The sequence below is a fragment of the Pleurodeles waltl genome, chromosome 6 (assembly GCF_031143425.1).
Source record: "Pleurodeles waltl isolate 20211129_DDA chromosome 6, aPleWal1.hap1.20221129, whole genome shotgun sequence".
Taxonomy (NCBI): domain Eukaryota; kingdom Metazoa; phylum Chordata; class Amphibia; order Caudata; family Salamandridae; genus Pleurodeles; species Pleurodeles waltl.
The window spans coordinates 166,596,976-166,620,591 of record NC_090445.1 but is presented as its reverse complement, the minus strand read 5'-3'; the positions used below and the strand labels follow the sequence as shown (position 1 = coordinate 166,620,591).

Genomic DNA, 23,616 nt, shown 5'->3' with positions numbered 1-23,616 from the left:
AGCTGTGCGACGGGTGCAGTTGCACCCGTCGCGTATTTCACTGTCTGCGCAGCAGACAGTGAAATACATGTAGGGGCCCTCTTACGGGGGCCCCTGCAATGCCCATGCCAGTGGCATGGGCACTGCAGGGGCCCCCAGGGGCCCCCCGACCCCCCCTACCGCCATCCGGATCCCGGCGGTCGGACCGCCGGGATCTGGATGGCGGTAGGGGGGGTCGGAATCCCCGCGGCGGTGCAGCTAGCTGCGCGGCCGTGGAGGATTCAATGGGGCGGCGGTACACTGGCGGGAGCCCGCCAGTGGTGCCGGTCCGACCGCGGCTTTACCGCCGCGGTCGGAATCCCCATTGGAGCACCGCCGGCCTGTCGGCGGTGCTCCCGCGGTCCTCCGCCCTGGCGGTCAAAGACCGCCAGGGTCAGAATGACCACCTTTGTCTGGTATCAATTTATAATGTTTTTTGCTAAAAAAAAAGATAAGTATTTATTTATTACCTGATTTTGTCGAGTTTTTCATAGAAACATAATTAGATAGCTCCACTTTATCTTTTAATTACATTTAAAACAGCTGAAAACAAACTCATTGACTTTGAGGAGGTACAAATTTGCAGAAACAAATATGTCTGCAATGCAACATAAGGTCCTAGGAAAAGCCACAAGTCTCCTTTTCTGAAACACGATAGGCGCGCTGCATTAGTCTATAGAAAGTTTGGTAATGTTAACAATAATACTTTCTTTACAGTTATGATTTGCCATCCTATGCAAGTTCATCTTATTTGTTTTTTGTCTTCATGTTTTATATTAGGTTAAAAACCTTTAATTGATGAGAAAAAGCGACATATCTACCCTGCATTGTGGGTCAGCCCTATCAAAATATTGACCTACCTGCCTTGCCAAATATGAATCAATGGTCTGGCAATGGACACAGGACATTTTAAGATAACTTTGGGTGGGTCTGTTCTGTGAAAAGGCTATCGTAGAGCTGAGGAAACCTAAAGCCTGTTACAATATGGAGCAAAGTAAATAAACATGAGTTTCTTGGATGGGGACGTGTGATGATAACATCCATTTTGACTTCTGCACAATACCTTTTCTTTCTTAAAAAACGTAATTGACTCCTTGAGAAACGTGAGGGAAAAACGGCCTGACGACATGTTGAATAAATGTAATTTGAACTGATAAAGCCGGAGCCAAATCTAATGGAAAAATCAAGTACATGGTAAATGGTGTATTACTTGACAGTGCTTGCTGCAAAAGGAATTATCAGTACTTACACAGAACACGTCAAAGGCGGCAATTTTGGGTAACGTGCATGGATAATGATATACTGGAACAGTAACACATGCAAACACAATGATAGTGATTAACAACAAAGAGAGACTTTCACAGTCAAGTTTCTGTCCAATTTATACCAAGAGAAGCTGTACTCATGACAGATTTTCTGGCTGTCCCTCACTATTTAAAGGATCCACTCTTTAGATCGAATGAAACATAAGGAAAGTGCGCCAATATCGCCTTCAGCTCGCTAACCGTCCTGGCTGATGCCATTGCCAAAAGAAAGGCTGTCTTGATGGTAAGTAGTCTGATAGGAAAGTCATAGGGTGGCTCAAAGAGAGCGCATATCAGCTAGGTAAGAACCAGGTTGGGGTCCCACTGAGGTATAATGAATGGAGAACATGAGAACATGTGTTGGAAACCTTTCAAAAAACATTGTATAACAGGAGACCTTAGAAGGGATGGCAGATCTGGCAACTGCAGAAATGTAGAGATGGCAGAAAGATAGCTTTTTACGGTGCTCATAACAGAGTCCTACTGGGCCAGGGTGAGAATAAACAAGAGAACTTGTGAAAGAGGAGCAGATAGGGGTCACACCGTGTGGCACACCATGCCACAAACTTGCTCCAACTGCAGGTGTATGGAGTCTTGGTGAAGAGAGGCTGAGCTGCCAAAATAACATTGCAGACTTCAGGTGGAAGGTCAAAGTCTGTCAACGGTTGCCGCTAAATCTCCATGCATGAAGGCGGAATGTTAACAGGTTTGGGTGCAGAACCCTCTCCTGCTGCTGCAACAGAAGATCCTCCCGAAGAGGCAGTCTGATCAGAGGAACAATGGACATGCTCAACAGATTGGAATACCAGACCTCCATGCTCAAACCGGAGCCACAAGAATGACCTTAGCTTGGTCATTCCTTGATTTTCTTGAGAACTCTGGGCAGGAGTGATATTGAAGGAAAGGTGTACAGGAGGCCTGAGCTCTACTCTAGACAAAAAGTGTCTCCAAGCGAGGCTGCCTTGGAAACTCCAGTGTGCAGAACAGCTGACATAGCATGTTCTGGCTGGTGTTGAACAGATCTACCTGAGGCTCTCCCCACTCTTGGAAGAGACCTTGCAACCCACCCACCCTGTTTGTTGCAATATTATGTGGCTGTGGCGCTGTTGGTAAGCACCTGCACTAGCCTTCCTTTGATGGAGGGTACAAATGCTTCAATGCCAACCGGGTTGCTCAGAGCTCCAATAGGATGATGTGGAGTGCTAATTCTGCTAGAGACCTGAGTCCTCTGATCTCCACCTCTCCCAGATGGCTGCCCCAGCCCAGGAGTGACATGTCTATCACTACTATCAGATCTAGTTGGAAAAGGGAGAGAGGTCTGCCACTGATCCAATCAATTTTCATCAGTTACCACTGCAGTGCACACTGACATCTGGAGCATGTTGCAGAGATTCTCCTGATGCTGCACCCACTGGAACTTCAGGTCCCACTGCAGAACCCACATATGCCAGCAGGCATGCGTCACAAGCAGGATGCAGAGACCATGAGGCCCAGCTGCCTCAGAGTGAGTCTCACAGAAATCCAGGATAGAGGCTGAAACATCAGTATCATAGCCTGAATATCTTGGACTCGCTGCCCGGACTATAGGTCCGAAACGGCACTGTGTCCAGGACAGCTTCTATGAAAGTGAGCGTCTGAGAAGGGATCAGGTGTGACATTGGCACATAGATAGTGAACCCCAGCAAGTGCATGAGGTCCATCATAGTTTAGAGGTGGGAGACGACTGCCTGGGGTGAGCCCTCCTTCAATAGCCCATCATTGAGATAGGGGAAGACTGGCACCCTGACCTTCACAGATGAGCTGAAACCACTACCATTACCTTGGTGAACACTCGAGGAGTGCTGGTAATGCCAAAAGGGGCACACTAAATCAAAAGTGCTTGTGTCCCATAGTGAACCACCATCTGTGGGCAGGCAGGACGGGGTGTAGAAGTATGCATCCTGCAAGTCCAAAGATACCATCCAGTCTCCAGGGTAGACATAGCTTGAGCGAGCATAAGCGTCTTGAATTTCTTCGTTTTCAGGAAGAAAATGACAGGGTGCAAGTCTAGAATAGGATTTTTGGGCACCAGAAAATAGCAAGAATAACAACCACTACCTACTTCTGATGCCGGCACCCTGTCTCAGGGCCTGATTTAGATTTACGTGGAGGGGTTATTCTGTCACAACACAGACGGCTATCCCATCTGCTGAAATCTACATCCCATTGTTTCCCAGAGTATTTAGATTTTGGTTGACGGGATATCCGTCACCATTGTGACAGAGTAACCCCTATGACGAAATCGAAATCAGGCCCTATAAGCACATTAGTCAAGACATTAGTCTTGACAGCCACAGTGGGTAGCTGAAGACAGAGGACCAATTACTCTGTGCCCTGCACAGGCCCTGCAAGGCAAAGAAGGCCAACGCTAAGCCCTTATAGACCAGAGTACTCCCACAAGGCTCCCCGATCACCCACCGGGGGACACACAGACTTGGTCCATATTCCGGGTCCAAGTCAAAACAACTGTGTGTCTGTCCTCCACACGGCAGGCCCCAACCACCAGCCCTAGCCCTCATTCCCACCGTGATTTCACTCCACATTGTCAGGAGTTGGGTGGGGAGGGCATACAGTTCATACCTGCTGCATGAGAGCAGCCGGGCTATACCCAAATGCAGCAGGGCTCAGTCCGTGTCCTCAGTCCCAGGTGGGGACACACTGCATAGGGCCTGACACTGGCTAGCTCAATTCTCCGCCGGGCACCTCCAGGCCTCTGTCTGTTCACCTCCGTGGTGTGCCGTACCACTGCCCAGCTTTATCCGTAAATGGCAGGAGCTCAATTCAATGCTGCACAATGCAGCTAGGGAGTTCCAGATTAAGGGCAGCAGGGGGCAGCCCTGTCTACCATGCCCTGCAGGCTGACATGAGTCGCTCCCAGGGCCGCCCCTCTGTCAGTGCTCCATGGCCGCCATATTGCCCTCACGGACTCAAAGCTGCGGTGACAGTCTCTAGACCTCGATTCTCAGCTTTGTATGAGCCAGGGAGATCCCCCAGTCTCTCTGGGACCGGATCTAGGCTCTCATCATTGCTGTGGGGGCCCCAGGGTGCCATCTTATCTGCAGGATAGTGCTGGATGTGGCTTTGCCAGCCAGAGTGCGGAGAAGTGCTGCCTACTCCATTGCCAGCTGGCCACGCCCCTCATGCTACAATTTAAAGTTCAACTCTTCATAAACAATTAAATTAAATGAACTTAGAAATAATAGCCAAAAGCATACTATAATATAATTAGTTTAAATGTATTTTTCTGGCTTTCATACGTGGTTTGTCTTTCATTAAAATGTTGCAGCTACAGTTTTCTGAAGGCTCCGTTATAGGCATTCTTCAAATAAGAGCACTTGTAGCTCTCCTGTGTCCCTACTGCTTCTAATTAAGCTGCCCTCTGATGCACCACAAAAAGCAGAGCAGCATAGACAGAGTGAAAAAAACTTTATTCTCAGCTAGTAAACGTTTTGAAGAGTCACTTCCAATCCTTCGCAGTAGCCTCAGCACTCTTTCAGAAACAAAATGTATATAAGAGGAAGAATAATTAACAATCCTGGTGACTGAACTACCCAGTTAATCAGCTAGTGAAAAGGTAGAGTCTGTTGGCACCAACCTCATTCTTGTAAAAAGAGTTAGGAGGTTGATGCCTTGAAAAGGAACTGACAAATTCCTGGTGTAGTCTGATGTGGTGATGCAGTAGCCGGTCACAGGCGTCCAACTGGCTGGTCAACTCTTCGAGTATTGGTTAGACCACTACATTGTCTCTTGCCCTTTAAATGATAGGGACACAATTCAGGGGGACATAGTCAATGCTGCAGGAGAAAGGGCAGCATTTAGCAGTGGGAGTGATGGTTGAGAGGTGAGAGAAAATTAACAATATATCTCATGGTACGACAGGGAAAGTAAAGCCAAACAAAGGGCAAGCCTGCTAATTGATGTATGGATTCCGAGTAGATAAAGTTGTTAAAAATCCCAGAAACAATGACCTCTGGAGTCCCACCCATGCACCAAGGTAGGCCCTTTCTAATTCTGAGAAATGAAATGAGTTATTTGATATGTCCTTTCTCAAATGCTTTTAAAAAAAACATTCCTGCAGATGTATTTGAGCAAAAGGCAGACTTGACGCCCAAAATAGATCAAACTGTCTAGTTATCAAATTTCTAATGCCATTCCAACATAGGATGTCAATGTATTCACATCCTGGCTTTTGGAGAACAAGCAACATTTTAAACAATTATTTTGTCTTTTAGCTTAACTCAATATCCTTCCCTCCCATTCATCAGATTTTAAAGTGGTGTGCCATTGCTTTCATACCAGAGCTTATATTCATGACTCTTGATCTAAACAACAAGGTTTACTTTGTCAGTCTTGTAGTCTTTTGCATTTTAATCCTCACATCTTATTTGCAGGAAAAATGAGGTTTGCAATGCAAACAGAAAAAGAAAGTAAAACACTTATTGATACCTACTTAACTTCAGACGAGAATGGATTTTACTGTGTATTTTACCACATTATTTAGAATGTTTTTTTCATAACACATTATTTAAATAGACAAATTAACCTTTTGGATGATATCAACGTATAACATGTTTTGCTAAAAAGTTAAAGATTTATACTTTTTACCTGAATTGGTGTAGGTTTTCATATATATAATTAGATAGTTTTGCTTTAGATTTTGATTACATTTCCCACAACTGGAAGCCCTGACTTTGAAACTCATTGACTTCAATAAGGGCGAAGTCTACAGAAAATATTATGATGTAAAATCCTAGAGAAGGTCACAAAATTACCTTTCTGAAGCAGAATGACTTTGCCTGTAAACCTGCTGCATTAGTTCTAGAAAGTTTGGTGGATGTTTATCATAATCTTCTCCTTACCATTACCATTTGCAATACCTATGTAAGTTCTTTTTTTTTAATCGCCATGCTGTATAACAAGGTTTTAAAACCTTTAATTGATGTGAGAAAGTCAGATGTGGACATCCAGTGTGCCTTGAGTGACACCGCTGTCCTGTTTTGTGGGTCAGCCCAATCAAAATATTGACCAGGATGCCTTGCCCTTGCCAAATATGAATCAATGGTCTGGCAATGGACACAGGACATATTTAAGATAACTTTGGGTGGGTTTGTTCTGTGAAAAAAGTAGAGTAAAGTTAAGGACACCCGCAGCCTGTTACAATATTGAACAAAGTAAATAAACATAGGTTTCTTGGCTGGGGATGTGTGATGATAACATCAATTTTGACTACTGCACCATAGTAAAAAGTAAATAACTTCCTGGGAAAACTGAGTGAGAAAATGACTTACCATCACATTTAGCAGATAGAATTTAAACTGATAAACCAAACCTAATGCAAAAACCAAGTACTTGCAAAATGGTGTATTACTTGGCAGTAGAGTCAGGAAAAGGAACTACGAGAGCTTATGGATAACAGGCTAAATGAGCCAATTTTGGGGAAAATATATGAAAATAATATTCTGGAACAGGAAGAAGTGAGAACATGATGATAGCGATGAGCAGCAAGATGTGCTTACTGTTGAAGTCGTACGTTTGTGGCATGGCTACGGCCACTGTGGGCCAATCTTCCACCATGTTGTAGAAAATAGAAGCTCAAGGAGTTTGATTTTTTTTCTATAAATATCCAAACTACTGACTCATTGTTTCTAGTCTAAGAAAAAGGACACGTTAGGTAGAAAAATGTCTTCAACTGGAGGCTTTTATATCAGTGTTTTCAGAGTTATGGTGGTGATTCTTAACTACAACACCAAATAATGATTGCTGTCATTGTTACTTTGAGTAATATTGCTTAAGAACCATTAGCATAGTTCTTCTTCTTGTCAAGAAAAGACTAGTTGTGTTTTACTATCTTATTGAAATGTTCTTGTATTTTGCAGCATATATCTGGCAGAATCATGCCAAATAACACTTTATTCAATGTGACAGGGGTATCATGTAGGGCAAGATTCATGCTGGGCATTCAGGATAACCATATAAATTAAATGCACCATATACCAAATTTAAGTGCAAGTAATTGATATAGTTTGTGAGTATCATGCAACGAAACTCTCACTCCTAGACATGCCAATTTACAACAAAAACAAGCATGCCCTAATTCTTACAGGAAATGCCACTGGCATGTTATAACTGGCAAGCACTTAAGAGTCAACTGAAACAGAAAAATAATCTATCTGTTTACTTCATCATCAAATGTACAATGCATGAGTGCAATCATTTTGCAGAGCATGAGACTCGTGGAGGTGAATAGCAGCAGGATCTTTGGACGAATAAAACTTGACTTTCTAGTGTAATTATCCTCAAATCAATGCTCAAGTTTGGAAGTTTATCCCGGGCTCTGTTGAAAATGGTGCAGGTTTATCTGTCGTTAGACATCTGAAGCAGAGTTTGGAGAGGCATATAGCATGAGTGGTTGCATATCATTATATCATCATATCATGGTCAGCAATATTGACCTACAAATACATCAGCTGTATTAGCTACCACTATATCATCAAGGTAAGTATATACATGTAAGTATATAGTCTGACTATTCTTAACTCCACATTTACTTACCTTGCCAATATAGCTTTGTTTGATATAGTGAATGTGGTATTTTTGTAATGAAAAATATTGCATGCAATATAGTCCTCCCCTACACAAGCAGCTTCATCTGCAGCATTTTGAACTGACTATAATTTGCCATTACTTGTGTTGGTCATCACAGCAACAGAATACTATATCGTTAAATTCTGCAAGATTGACTGTTCTGTCTATAGCTGTTCTAAGGTTTTCATTGTGGAAATGTTGGTTTATTAGGTCACAAAGATGGTAAACATTGTTTTTAACATTCTGATTGTTTTATAATTGTATGTACATGGCGGTTTCAAGATAACAACTTAAAGTTTTGAGTTGGGAATGAAAACATAATAGTTGAAAAAAATAAACTAGATTACCCTAAGAGTTTTGAACTATTGGCAGCACGAATTTCATGACGGATGGCTCCATCAAAATGATAGAGCCGTATATCTAACTTTCAATGTTTTATTTTTCAAACTCTAAATCGGGCCTTAAGTCCTGTACTAGGGGGAACCCAGATAATATATGGATCAATGCATTGTCGAGGTAGATACATGTGAAGTTAAATATGGTAAACTTATACTTACCTGTACATACTTGTTGATATTTTGGTTGTAAATATTTTTGGTACAGTACTTCAGTATTTAAAATTATAGTTCCACACCCAACCCAAGAGCACATTTGGCAAAGCACTACAATTTTCTAGATGCTGTGTAGTGTTTAGAGGCTACTTCAAATCTCTTAGCACATATATTGTACTGAGGTTATACGTCTAAAATAAGGCATCCAGAGTTCCATGGTTATCTGTTGAAATACACCAGTTTTTAAATGTAATATTTATTACGCCTAGCCACAGTAATATATGTAGAGACTGTTCTTATTGTATGTGATTATTGTGTAGTTCATGTTTTTAGTAATTTTATTCTAATGTAGCCAACTATTAGGGAAGGTCATAATTATTTTGCGTGTGTGAAGGAAAAAGTGAGGTGTGCTGTGGACATGCTCTTAAAAGTTGATCTACAAATGCAAAAGGTCACATGATTTATATAATGTGACATTTATTCGGAGTTTAACTAAAGTGCAATGCCAAAAGAGTCTTATTCCATTAATGCTTTATTATAAAAATAAACTGTTTACCCACTCACTTTGATAGTTGATATGCCTGATATATCGTGTGTGTTTTTAAGTGATTTAAAGTGCACCCACATCTCTTTGGTTTAGGTGAGTTCTACAAAACTGCAACCCACATGAAATAAATGGATAAACATACTGGTAAGTGTTAGATCTATGCATTACAAAGTGCAATAAAAGGACCAGATGTAAGTCTAAAAACTGAACGCAGTAAAGGAGGTGACTACTCACAGTCTCATTTATGCTTAATTAATTAATTAATTAATGATCATGACATCTCTTCTTGGAATTCCAAGGACCTCAACCTGCGTTCATGTGGCAGCAGCGTCCACAGAAAGCTACACCAAAGCCTCCCTTAGTCTGCTGTAAGCTATATGATCTTTAACATCCAAAGAAATTAAAATGCTGGTCCTCAAGGCAAGGGCTGGTTTTAGGGTAGTGCAACCGGTACAGTCGCATCTGGGCCTGAGCTGAGGGAGGAGGCGCTGTCCTTTGAAATAACTTATGGGTTTGAAATCACCTGCTGCAGAGTTTCTTGTATGTCCAGCTGTTTTTAGGCAACAATATAAACGTCACAATAACTCTTGTGATTAATATACCTGCTGGAGATCTTGTCAAGTGGCAGTTTTGTCTCATCATAAAATAGCACAGAGATTAATATGCCTTGTGCAAAAAACGCCTGCTATGTAAATCACAGAAATGTATGTTCTGTGTCTAGTTCAGTGGGTTAGTGCTTTTGCCACAGAGATCTTTTAGTTACTTGTAGTTCATAAGTTACAATCCTAATATAGCACAGTGACCTATGAACTGTCATCAAAGAGCTGCATGTAAACTGCATGGCATAGGTTGAATTGTTATGTTTTTCCCCAGTCTTTCATTATCCTAATGTGGTTAAAAAAAGTTCCTTTGAGTAGAAATATATTATTATTAGTAAAGCCAACGCCAACCACTGTGTCATGTTTCAGGCTCCTTTGAGAAGAAATACGTTCTTATTAGTAAAGCCAACTCCAGCCATTGTCGTTTGTTTTAAATCCTGAGTTTGAGCTTCTACAACCCAAAAAACACTTGACGTGATTCTTACACCCTGTAATTCACATTGTTGTATGTAACATTTCCTATGGACTGATTTGTACACATATGATTCATTGTCTATCTATAATAAGTGTGTGATGTAAAGTTCTGTGACACCCAATACTTGTATGAGTAGTGCTATAAAACAAATGAAATATATGGAGAGATAAGGGGCTCTTTGAGTGGTAGTGAGTGAATTTGTGGAGCGGAGGTCTTTGGGGGGGTAGGGAGCCAAAAAAGATAGTCACACTGAATGCCACCAGCATTAAAGACGGCCCTGCTCAAGGCTAATTTAAAATGACATTTTTTATTTGATTTATGATTAACTTCTTATCATGGAGGCTTAGATCTCCTTACTTAATTTATGAATAGCAAAGTGTGCCGCCGTCTTATTATGACGGCTGCTTACAGCAAGCGATTGCATGCATTGGTCAGTGTCCTAGGGCCTGATTTATCGTTTGGCGGACAGGTTACTCTGTCACAAACGTGACAGATAGCCTGTCCCCCATATTACTATCTTCATAGGCTATAATGGGATCGTAATACAGTGGACAGGATACCCGTCAAGTTTGTGAGGGACTAATCCCTTCCGCCAAATTCTAAATCAGGCCCTAAGTATGGTTCTGACTGTGAAACTATGAATCACATCTTGATTGATCGAGTGTGGAAAAAGTGAAAAATAAATATTAGGAACCAATAGACTGAATGTGTAACCAGTTATGTTGTCTCTTTTCTTGTCCCATTGCCTTGCACCCCTCTTTAACGACAGTTCAATATGTTTCCGGTAACCAGAAACAGTGTGCCTACTTGCTGTGAAAAGCTATTATATATTTAAGGCTAGCCTCCGATGTCTGCTTTAGGCGCTTCATGGTCAGGGTCAGATTGGCCATAGTGGGTGTTGGGCGTTTCCACTGGAGGCTGGAGGGGTGGGGGCTGGTTTTGTTATGGGGGGCCGGTTTTGCAATGGTGCTGCAATATCAATCCCCAGTCACAAAAGCAGCAATCCAGCATAATACACTCACTCTTGCATACAGACTCTGCGTGGGGGCTGCTCTGTCAAAATTGCCAGGAATGCTTTGGATTCCCAGTCAGGCCCAGTTCATGGTACCTTTACATTGATTGTTAGCCACATTTTTGCTGCTTGGGCCCCTTCGGTTACATGGCCTGCTCTGGCCCGAAGGAGGCCAATCCCTCTTAAATGGTAAAAAGTTAATCTTAGGATCTGTCAAAATACCTTTACGTATTCAAACGTTTTGTTACATTGGGCATACCTAGTGGTCATCTGCTCACATTAAACCCACAGTGCACATAAATTGACACAACAGTTGATGTACAGTTTCTTGAATATTATTATTATTATTTTTTGTTTCTGGATTTAAGTATCATCTATCATATGATTCAGCCTTCACCCCCTCTATATATAAGGATATTTAAAATGTACAATTAAATACATGATTCTCTTTGCTTACCCTTATCTTTGGAATATGGTGTACTCTGATTGGTGTGATTATTAAAATGAGTAAATGTCACTTCAGAGTTGTTGGTGATGTTAGTTTCTGCTGCTTGTATAAACTGTAGATCTTGCTTGAGAAATGCTACAAGGAGAGAGAGAAAGGTACCTGTTACAATCTTTCTGAATTTCTAATTTACATTTATATCTCATTGCCTTATTATTCCTTTGAAGAAACAAAATCCACAACTTCCGCCTTCCTGGCATTCTTAAAAATCAACTGATGCCACCCACAGAGACTAATCACCACAATACTTTTGGAGATGATGGAAAGTAGTACAAAATTAACATGCCTAGATTATCCTGATACATGTGAAGTGCTATGTAATGAAATATTTATTTTAAATAAGCACAGTAATTAAAGTCTTCAGATGACAGTACTATGTTATAAAGAAAATATTTGTTTCTTTGTAAGTTTCCCAAAAGATCAGAATAATTAAATATTTGCATTCTGATTGCAATTACATGAATTAATACATCCTATTGTTCCTGCCATTCAACACTTGCTGTGGATGCGTAATGAGTCTTTTGATAAAATAGACTTGCACGGGAGAGGGCTCAAAGATGCCCTCAAAGATGTGTTTGCAGTCATACACATGCAGTAGACTCCTTACATACAAAGGTGCACACTTTAGAAGTTCCTTCCAGATAGCATTACCACCATCCAACTTAAATAACACTAATGACTGAATAACAGCACAAAACAAGTCATCATTAACAGGTGGGAAGTATGCTTAAGGAGAAGAAACTGATACTGGATCAACTTAGTTTCCTTGGCAACAAGATGGCAAAACGACAATGTACATAACCCCGAGATTGACCTATTTTCCCAAAGTAAGAATATTCCTTATCCAGATACGGTTAACAGCCACGATCGCAAACGGAGACACGATCACAAACAGAGATAAGTAATTTCTCTCCGTAGGCTAAATGTTGTAAAGCATCTATTATACGTACTTCAGTTATCCCAAGGCTGCTCTTCAGATGGAGAACATCAATGTCTTAAAACAACAATAGATCAATATCGGTGTAGTTGGTACACTGAAGTTGGGAATCAGACCCAATGTCCTTTGATCTCATACCACACTTATGAGTAGATTTACACTCCTGAGTAAGTTTACTATTTTTTGGTATTCACAAACTGTTCTTTTGACTAAGTTTACCTACTTTTGTAGTAGGTAAGAAATTGGGTTGTTGGTTGACTGGGGTTTGAGCCCTGGTCAAGCATCAACCACTATCTTTGTCAGGGGAAGGCACAAGCAAACCCCAAATTTCCCTGTGCTCACCCTCTGGTAGTTTAAAAAGAACAGTCAGGCTTAACATAAAGGCAATGTATAAAGTATTTGTGCAACACTTCAAATAGTAAAACAGTGAAAACACCACACAAAAAGGTTCCCACACCAAGTTAGAAAAATAGAGCCAAATTTAAAACATAAAACAAGACCAAAATAACAAAGTTCCACTCAGCAGACCCGGAGTTAGGCATTTTTAAAGAGTAACTTGTAAAATTGAACATCTAAAAGTGTAAAGTGCCAACCTGGGATATCTTGTCGCCCCAGACAGAGCCAAACTCAAACGTTCAGGCTGACTGTGATGGGGCATCAGCCGGCTATAGGGACCCACTGAAGCCTGCTGTGCAAAAGTAACTTTAATCCAGATTTGTGGAGCATTGCGTGGATCCATGTCGAAGATGAGTTGCACAGCTGAGGTGATGAGTTTGGTTCTGAGATGCCACAAGGCTGCGGTGTGTGGTCCTGTTGCGTCATCATCGAGGATCGCATCAAGGGACTTGCGATAAGAAGGGCGGCATCAGGGATACGATGTGTAGTCAAGGCAATGTATTGATTCCATACAGCAGTGAAGCTGTAATGTGCAGGTTCATTGTCCTTGTAGAGGCTCCCGACGAATGTTTTGGGGATCTGCTCCAGGGAATCGATGCATAGTGGCAGTTGTGAAGGTGATGCGTCAGACCAAAGATGCATGTTGTGGAGGTGATGTGAGTCGAGGCGTCCAATCCACACAGCAGATGTGATGCGTTGGTTCTGCTCAGGGATGTGATGATTTGTAGAGGAGATCCATCAAGTCTGCTCCAGGATGGACCACTCAGCAGAGGAGAAGCGTTGGTTCCTCTGGTAAACACCTTAGGCCCACTTCCAAGGGTCCAGGACTGGGGGACCACCACTTGACAAAGCAGACTCACAGATGGCAGAGTCCAGGTGGAGAAGTAGGGTGGTTGGAAGTCTCTTATGTCCCTGATAATTCAGATCAGGAGTCCAGCCAACTAGCCCTTGGAGTCACTCTGGGTTCTGGGTTCAAGTGATATGCAGGTCCAGACCTTCTCACCCAAGTAAGAGGGTAGCAGGAAGCAGGCAGCAGTTCAGCACAGCACCACAGGAGTTCAGTAGAATGGAGCCCAACAGAGTGGCAGTCCTTAAGCAGCACAGCAGTCCTTCCTGGTATAGTATCCTCACACAGATTCGGAAATGTACTGAAGTGGTGGTGTCTGAGGTCCAGTATTTATGTCCTGATGGTCTGGTTCTGGAAGATGGGATAAAGTTCTAGATGGATTTGAAGAACGAGAAATGGCCTACCTCCCTGCCCTGGCTCCAGACTAACTATAGGGAATATGCAGTCCTTTGTGTGGGGAAAGGCCACAGCCAAATCAGGTACAAGTAGAGTTATGCCCATCTCCTCCCTCCCATTCTGCCAGTGATGGTCCATTGAGACACACCTAAGCTTCCATTGTATGTGGATGTATAGAGGGAATACACAAAGCCCAACTACCAACTACACCCGGTCATGTTGACAGATAGAGGCTGCAGGTACCAAATGTCCAAGGCAAGAAATGTCAACTTTCTAAAAGTGGCATTTTCAGAATGCAATTTAACATCTGATTTCAATATAAGTTAGGGTTTTTAAATTGTGATTCCAGAGATACCAAACTTGAAGGCATTATCTCTTCCCATTTGAGAAATTATGCTTATAAAGTGTGATAAGACAACTCTAATGTTATCCTATGAGAGAGATAGGTCTTGCAGAAGTGAAAAACAAATGTAATAGTTTTTCATTACCAGGACATGTAAAACTTGAAAGTACACGTCCTACTTTGTAAAACCCCGACCTCTGAGCTGTCCAGGGCCTACCCTAGGGGTATCTTATATGATTAAAAGGGAAGGTTTGGGCCAGGAAAAAGGTTTATTGAGCCAGGTTGAAATGGCAGTTTCAAATGCCACACACAGGCTCTTGCATTTTGCCAAGCATGTTTAAAGGACTACTTAAGTGGATGGGACAGTAAGTGCTGCAGGCCCAGGGAGGACTTGGCTTGGCAGTTCAGTCTGGACTGTCCCCACGGGGAGCAGGGTCAAGACTGATTTGCATATGGCTGGGTCCAAACTGGGGTGTCGTGGTGGGCAAAAAACAATGGATTAAACCCAGATCTTTGTGACTGGAGGTGAATGTTTGCATTGTTCAGCATTCCGTCCATCATCTGTTTTTTTGCTTTCACAGGCCCACTAGTGGCATGTAATTTACAGACATGTGTAGTGAACTTTACCAGGAACTAATAAAAGTTGAGGAATAAGCCAATATTATCATGTTTAAAGGAGATAGCACAAACACTTTAGCACTGGTTAACAGTGGTAAAGTGTGCAGATTCCTCATACTAGCAAAAACAAGGTTAGAAAAAAGAGAGAAGGAAGACACAAAGTTGGGGGGGAAGAACACCCTAAGGTTGACAGGTCTAACATAGCAACTTACACGTGTGTAGTAATTCCAACACTACACATGGCCAACCAATGTTACAGTAAACATCCTCCCATAGAAAATAATGAAGGTAGGGACTTAAAATAAAACCCCATAGGAATTAATGTTAAATTAAATTAAATATTTAAAATAATAATAAAGAATTAAAAATAATAATTATGAATTAATGTTATGTATATAATATCAACATTGTACACATTTATTGTTTAATTATGAAACATTTAATACAATTCAATATTAAATTATTTAAAATAGTTAAAAATATAAACACATATATATCAAGGTTGACAATATAGTAAAATAGCATCTTTTAATTCTCAAGTATTTAATGTTAGTAAACGTGAATAAGGTTTTTCCCTGGCTTATATCAGTCTTAAAACGGTCTTAATCTTGATAAAACAGCCTAATCATTGCCTTAAGTAAGGGATAACAGTCTTCATGCTTTCTTAAGGCTAGCAAGTCTAGACAAAATTGTTTGTGTATGAGGGCCATCTTTCCTTAAGCCAGAATGCTGCTGTAGCATTACTACCATGCTATACAATTTAATGTCAATAGAATCTCTTGTATTAGGAGAAGATAGCATACCTTCATAACAACTAAATTTACCACCATGCAATATGGCTGAAATGTTTGCAATTAGGTTTTCGTTCAAATGCTCCCACCTTTGGATTGTGCTCAATAACACCTGCTTTGCAGTGGACTAGAATGTGGTGACTCATTTGCTGAAATCATAGCTCCTTCACTCACAGAGCTGTCATAACTGTGGGGCATAGAGATTTTAATATGTGGCCAGACTGCCCGATGGCCAGCACCTATTGGAGGCCTGTGCCATTTTAAATCAACATCAATTGGTGATTGGGCATACTCATGAAGCTGGTTACACTCTTAACTGCATCTCTTCTTCATCTGGGCACATATCCACCAAGCCAGCTTCCCTTCTTGTTTTGAGTGACCACTGAGACATTCTTTTTACAGTGGCAATGGGCTACATGTTCAGCAAGTGGCTATGGACACTTGTCTCAATGGATTAAAGATCTGGAGTGAAAACGTAGGCCTGAGAATTTTAACAGTAAATCACCTGACTTCTCCTATTCCTCTTGCGCCACACTAGCATAATTTTTTTACACTAATGTGGCTCAATGAGGCCAAATTCCCCACGCCAGATTACAAAGTGGCTCAATGCATGCACTGAGCCACTTTGTAACTCCTTGCACCACATTATACCACCCCATTAGGTGGCCCACAATAATGACGCAGTGGAATCCATGAGATTCCAGTGCTTCATTTTTAGCGTAATTTTTAATACCTGCACAGAGACTGCGTTAAAAGGAGGGACACCATTATTTATAATGGGCTTCTATGTACTTTTTATGATCCTGAAAAGTACAAGTGTGTCAAAAATGTTGATGCTATTGCCCCTACCCTGTATATTAAATATGGCGCACACAAGATGGCTTTAGGGGGGCGCAAGAGGCCGCAAGAAACATGGCGCTACCTATAATGTAGCGCCACATTTCTTAAATCTGGCCCTTAGTTTCTATGGACATTATTGTGCTAGTCCTGACTAAAACTTTGATTTCTAATGTAAATCACCCCTCTGGAACATGGTTCTTTATGGACCTGGTAATGACGGACGGGCTTGATTCACAAAGATAACGTACACTTTTGAGCAAGTTTATACTTAGGCGTAATTTTACTACTTTCGGAATTCACAAGCTCTGAGTGTAAACTTACTACAAATGTAAGTTAGATGTCTCGACTCCCAGAGTAATGCAATTGGCTTACTCTTGTGTGGGTAGGTGATGTCTCTCCATAAACCCCTCCCTGATCCTCTCTAAACCCCTCTTACTCCTCACTAATCCCATCCCATTTTGTAGTTGGTCTGCCCCTTTTCCTACCTACTACCTCCAGTCCCACCCATACGTACTACTAAAACGTATACTTAAGTATACTGAGACTGCAACTGGGGCAGAGAACTCCACACACATAAGTATATGTAATGCTGAGGCATAAAACTCCACACAGTTTGTGAATTGCAATTTGCAGTATGGTGTGTAGTGCTACAAATGCCTCACAAAGTGCAGTTTGTGAATCAGATGCCAAAATGTTTGTAAAGAGGTGTCATGCAAATAGCGTAAGACTTAGGAGCTCAGCACGAGTCTGGTGGTCCCAACAGGTGACCGCCAAACTTGCGGGGAGGACGCTACCGCCATGACGGTGGTGTCCCCCCCCCGCTGCCCTATTACAAGGTATCTGTCAGCCTGAATAGGCTGACTGGCGGAAGCGGTGAACTAGAGCATTCCTGTCAGACTGACCGGCAGGAACAGAGCTACAAGATAGCACTCAGCTCCCTTAAAGGAGCCAAGTGCTATCTAATAGCACAGAGGAGGCCGATCAGCACCCTTGGAATGTGCACCGTCTGCAAAGCAGACACAGCACATTCTGATGGTGCTGAGCAGGGGGGCCCTACACTGCCCATGCCATTGAAATAGGCAGTGCAGGGGCCCCTCTGTGGCTCCTAGCACTTGTTCTCCGCCAGCCTTTTCATGGTGGGGAAACCGCCATGAAATAGCTGGTGGAGAACAACGTTGTAATCAGTTCAGTGCCAAATTTGCAATGTGGTGGTCAGACAGCCGCGGTGGTCCGACCGCCACTACGAGGCTGCCTCGTAATGAGGCCCTTATACTCCTGAACTTAAACAGAATTACCCTGATAGTGAGAAATTACAAGAATGCTTAATGTTCTACACACTCTTCATAATATGGAAGTAGAAGTTCAGCATCCATTTGATGTCAAAACAGTATTTTCTAGTTAATCATTTTTGAAACAAGGTGAAGATGACCCATGGTCCTGGCTAAAAAGATTTGCCTTTTTAACCAATAAAACTATTTTGACCCTGCTGTTCTTAAGTACTTCCACTGATCCTGGCCTGCCTTCTTTCTTGATATTTATGAAGTACAGCTGGGTCTTCAAACTATCAAATTGAACTCACCTCTTGGCAAATGTCTTTTAAGCCATATTATGGAAACATGATATGCTATCTCATGTTCTTTGTCATTGCTTTACTCCTCTCCGCTCTCTGCCAATGTTCCTTTGAGCCATAAACAAGCAATTATTTTCACTCTGCTGAGTAAACCTTGTGAGGAGATAGAAACCTGGAGGTTCTAGATAACTTTATTCTCAATTTACTTTTTGTCTTAGGTAACATAATTGAAAAGGTGATGAATATTCTACTACAATTTTCAAGCTACCATAGATGCCTTAGATTCAGAACCATCATGCATCAGTCTAGTACACAGCACTGAGGTAATGTTAGCAGCTCTTGTTGATGACATTTGTGGCATCTTCAATGTCAGCGGTGCAGTAGTACTCATCGTTCCGGACAGGTCATCATGTTTGTCACAGCTGAAAGTCCTTATTAGTGACCAGAGTCCACAGAATAGGCATTACAGTACAGTCACTTGATTTTTTATTATTTGTTGAGTGTGCATTTACCATATCCTTGTATTCTGGTGCTACAGAACTCTCAACTTGTTAAAAGTGATCACCATGTGGCCAGACCAGAAAAAAGATAGCAGAAGCTGGTGATTGGAAAAGGCTGTGTTCGGCTGTCAGTATGTGGTGGAATGTAGAAGACTGTGATATAGAATGTTGTAGGGTATGTTGTAGGGGATTCCAAACAAGGCAGTTGAGGTGATGTACTGTTAGATTGGGAATAAACTACACTTTACCTGAATGTCTAGTGTGGCATCTTCTTTTCAGTGGCAACAAGTGAGTAACTTACCCTAAATCGACCACCAGGTTGCCGCCTTCGCTCGTTTGGATTTATTAGATTTGCCTCTCCAGGATTGGAACGTATATGAAGTATGTTGAGGCACAGGTTTGAAGCTGAAGTGAACCTGATTTCCAGAGCCTGAATGGTAGGATAGCGCTAATTATGTGCTCTTTTCTTGGTTCTTAGAGGAGCACCATAATGGAGACCATGCGCATGTGCGTCTTTGGCTCAAAATGGCAGCCATATTGTGAAAATAGGCAACACAGAGACCGGACTACAAACAGAATTCTCAACATTCCATTGTGGTTCGGGCCCATCTACTGATTTATACAGCTGTCATTTTGAATTGGTCGTCAGTGACCGCCGTATTGCTTTACGCCACATTCTAATCACGATTAGCATTTGCATCAACTCGGAAGTTACTATTTTCTTTGACATTCAGTGACCGTCATTATAGATATTAAGCATGTCCCAAATTTCTGTCAATTTACCATTTTATATTTCTACCTATTGTGAATCTAAGACTATGGATGGCATTATGGCTCCTCCTCCTTTTTTGGCTGTCCCTGACTCACTACCTGTAAATTGGTTAAGCTGGAAAGATGCCTTTGAAACACACTTGGATGCAACAGGTAGTGACACATTTATTAATAAAAAGAAAAAAACCTTCCTGATACATAATTTGGCTCCAGAGAGCAGGTTAATCTTGAAAACACCACCTAGTCTACAACTATTTAATTGGGATATCCTTCTGCCATTAACACCTTCTTCAAAAATTGGACTACCAAAGCCATATTTATGTTATTGACAAAACTGACTTCCAGCCATTTAGGCATGTAGTCAACTAGTACAATGAGGAACTTGTAATTCTCTACCAGAATTCTTATTGGACGACCCACATTTAAGGCATGTTTGGACCAAGGCACTGAAGTAATTCCTACCGGGCTGACTGGAGACAGCTGGATCACCAAGGTCTTATCACTCAAAATACATGCACCACAATCTCTTACAAAGCGTTTAGGGGGTCCATACAACATTGGCGGTAAAAGCCACTTACCGCCGTGCAGAACACCGCCAATACACCGCTGCGGCCGCGGAAATCCGCCACAGCTATTATGACCCACATCTCGGAATCCGCCGAAACTCAGACACCCACACATGTCCGCCACACCAAAGGTCAGTGATAAACTGGCGAAAATAAAACCTCCACCGTCACGCCAACAGAAACACGCCCATGCTAACACGACCCACGAATCCACGCGGCGTTCTTTCAACCGCGGTATTCCATTGGCGGTACACACCGCCGCGCTCAAAATACACACACATCTCCAAAACACCGCCACATTGGACAATTCAAAATACACACACCTGATACACATACACACACCACTCCCACACACCCAACACAATATAAAACACACACCCACATCACCCACAAACCCCTACGACCAAACAATTTTGACGAAGGCCAGAGAGACTGCACAGCATAGACAACCCCACCACACAGAGGCACACAACACCATCACCCACACTACATCCATGCACAAAACACCACACACCACTATACATCACCACACTCATCACCACATACACCACCCCACACATCACCTACACCACCCCATGGCATGGCAAAGACACCCCAGATTCTCCGAGGAGGAGCTCAGGATCATGGTGGAGGAAATCGTACGGGTAGAGCCACAGCTATTTGGATCACAGGTGCAGCACACCTCCATAGCTAGGAAGATGGAGCTATGGAGAAGAATAGTCAACAGGGTCAACGCAGTGGGACAGCACCCAAGAAATAGGGAGGACATCAGGAAGAGGTGGAACGACCTACGGGGGAAGGTGCGTTCCGTGGTCTCCAGGCACAACATCGCGGTACAGCGGACTGGCGGCGGACCCCCGCCTCCTCCCCAACAACTAACAACATGGGAGGAGCAGGTCTTGACTATCATGCATCCTGAGGGCCTCGGAGGAGTCGGTGGAGGAATGGACTCTGGCAAGTCAAATCTTAACTATCATATCCCCCACCCTACCTGCATGCTATCACAGACCCCCACACTCACCCCCTCCCCTATCACTCCAACTCCTCACTAATGTACTAATAACACAAACCACACATCCCAACACCAAGTCCTGCATCACACAACAAAGCATGGACACCCCTCACCAAAGCATGCCCACTGCACATACCCATAACACCCCCCCAACCATCATCACACAAGCCCCCACACAGGAATGCTAGCACTGGGGTACACGCTCACCCACCCATTGCACACCATGACACACACAGATGCAATAATCATGCCTTTTCACCCCTGCAGGACCACTACCCAATGTCACCAGACAGGAGGGTCCAGACATCTCTACCCCACCCACAGAAGAGACCCACAGTGATGACAGCAGCTCTGGCCAACTGGATCCAGATGACCAGCCCGGACCATCGTGGGCCCTGGCGACAGTCGGTTCCCCTCGCACAGGCACAGCCCAACACAGACCTTCCCCCCTCTGGAAACACCAGCACAGCACCCACCCAGCGGGCCCATACCTCCGTACCCAGGACACGTCAATCAGCTGTGTGTCCACCACTACAGGGAACCCAGGATAACCCACCACCCCAACAACAACAGGGACCTGGGGGCAGTGGTTGTGGGCACACCGTCCAGGGGACGGGGGCACAGGAACACAGGGGAACTGGGAGGGCTGCTGTGCGACAGGGGGCGGACAGGCCAAGGGAACCCACTCTCCACGAGGCCCTCTCTCCATCATGGGAGCATACCACCACTCCCAGGAGACAATGGCTACGGTCCTGGCCAAGTTTCAGGAGACCCAGCACCTGCAGGAGGACCAGTATTTGGGGTTCATGGAGGAACTCAGAACCATCAGCTCCGCCCTGGGCACCATCGTAGGGGTGCTGAAGGACATACAGAACACCATGAGGGACACCGTGGCACTCCAAGGGGCCCCTGACACTAGCATGGACGATGAACTGCCCACCATCTCCGCGGGCGCTAGTGGACAGGACGCACCGCCACAGGACCACCACACCAGCACCCCACCCCCTGCAGACGGAGAACCACCCTGCAAGCAGTCCCTGAGATCCAGGAACAGGACAGAGCACGATGCCAAGACCCCCGCCAAGAAATGAGATCACCCTGATTGTCATCCCACTGTCCTACTTTGTAACCCTGTCCATATTGGAACTGCCCCAGCTCCACTTCCTATGCCCATATGGGCAGTGCACCTGTGAGACTAATAGACAGGACTCTGCCATGGACATTCCTCCACCATCACCCCTCACCATTTTACCACCCCCTCCAATAATTAGCAATTCAATAAACATCCTTGAAGCACAAAACAATCTGGAGTCAGTCTGTGATTTTGAAAATGTGTATTAGCTATGACAGTGACAAAATCCGTACTCAAATGTAATGTCAACATACCTATGTCACACATCACAAGTCCATATAGAATGCAAGCAGATGACACACGTTGGTAACCACACCTGTGAAACCGTAATGCAAATGTACAACTTAGTTACCAAATACTGCTTGAAATTGACAGACAGGACAGAGGTAGAAGTGTGAAAGTACTTGTAGTAGGCTAGAAAGTGTTCTCACCTGTGTGTCCCTGGAAATATTGCTGGATGACTGAGTCCCTGTTGTCAATGTCTTCTTCCTCTGCTTCTTCCTCATCACTGTCCACAGGCTCCACAGCTGCCACAACACCGTCATCTGGACCATCCTCCTGCAGAAAAGGCACCTGTCGTCGCAAAGCAAGATTGTGAAGCATACAGCAGGCGATGATGATCTGGCACACCTTCCTTGGTGAGTAGAATAGGGAACCACCTGTCATATGGAGGCACCTGAACCTGGCCTTCAGGAGGCCGAAGGTGCGTTCGATCACCCTCCTAGTCCGCCCATGTGCCTCATTGTAGCGTTCCTCTGCCCTGGTCCTGGGATTCCTCACTGGGGTCAGTAGCCATGACAGGTTGGGGTAACCAGAGTCCCCTAAAAGCCACACACGGTGCCTCTGGATTTGACCCATCACATAAGGGATGCTGCTATTCTGCAGGATGTAGGCGTCATGCACTGAGCCAGGGAACATAGCATTTACCTGGGAGATGTACTGGTCTGCCAAACATACCATCTGTACATTCATGGAATGATAACTCTTCCGGTTCCTGTACACCTGTTCACTCCTGTGGGGGGGGACCAAAGCCACATGGGTTCTATCAATGGCACCTATGATGTTGGTGATATGTCCAAGGGCATAGAAGTCCCCTTTAACAGTAGCCAAATCCTCCACCTGAGGGAAAATGATGTAGCTCCTCATGTGTTTCAGCAGGGCAGACAACACTCTAGACAACACGTTGGAAAACATAGGCTGGGACATACCTGATGCCATGGCCACTGTTGTTTGAAATGACCCACTTGCAAGGAAATGGAGCA

At 43.4% G+C, this 23,616-nt stretch overlaps 1 protein-coding gene across 1 annotated transcript in view; it reads right to left on the bottom strand.

Moving 5' to 3' along the window:
• The window catches only part of RAMP2 (receptor activity modifying protein 2), a 123,642-nt gene that overhangs the window by 38,115 nt on the left and 61,911 nt on the right, over nt 1-23,616 (bottom strand). The window contains exon 2 of the mRNA XM_069237727.1: nt 11,588-11,713. Within this exon, the coding sequence (XP_069093828.1) occupies nt 11,588-11,713 (126 nt within the window). The remainder of the gene's footprint in view (nt 1-11,587; nt 11,714-23,616) is intronic.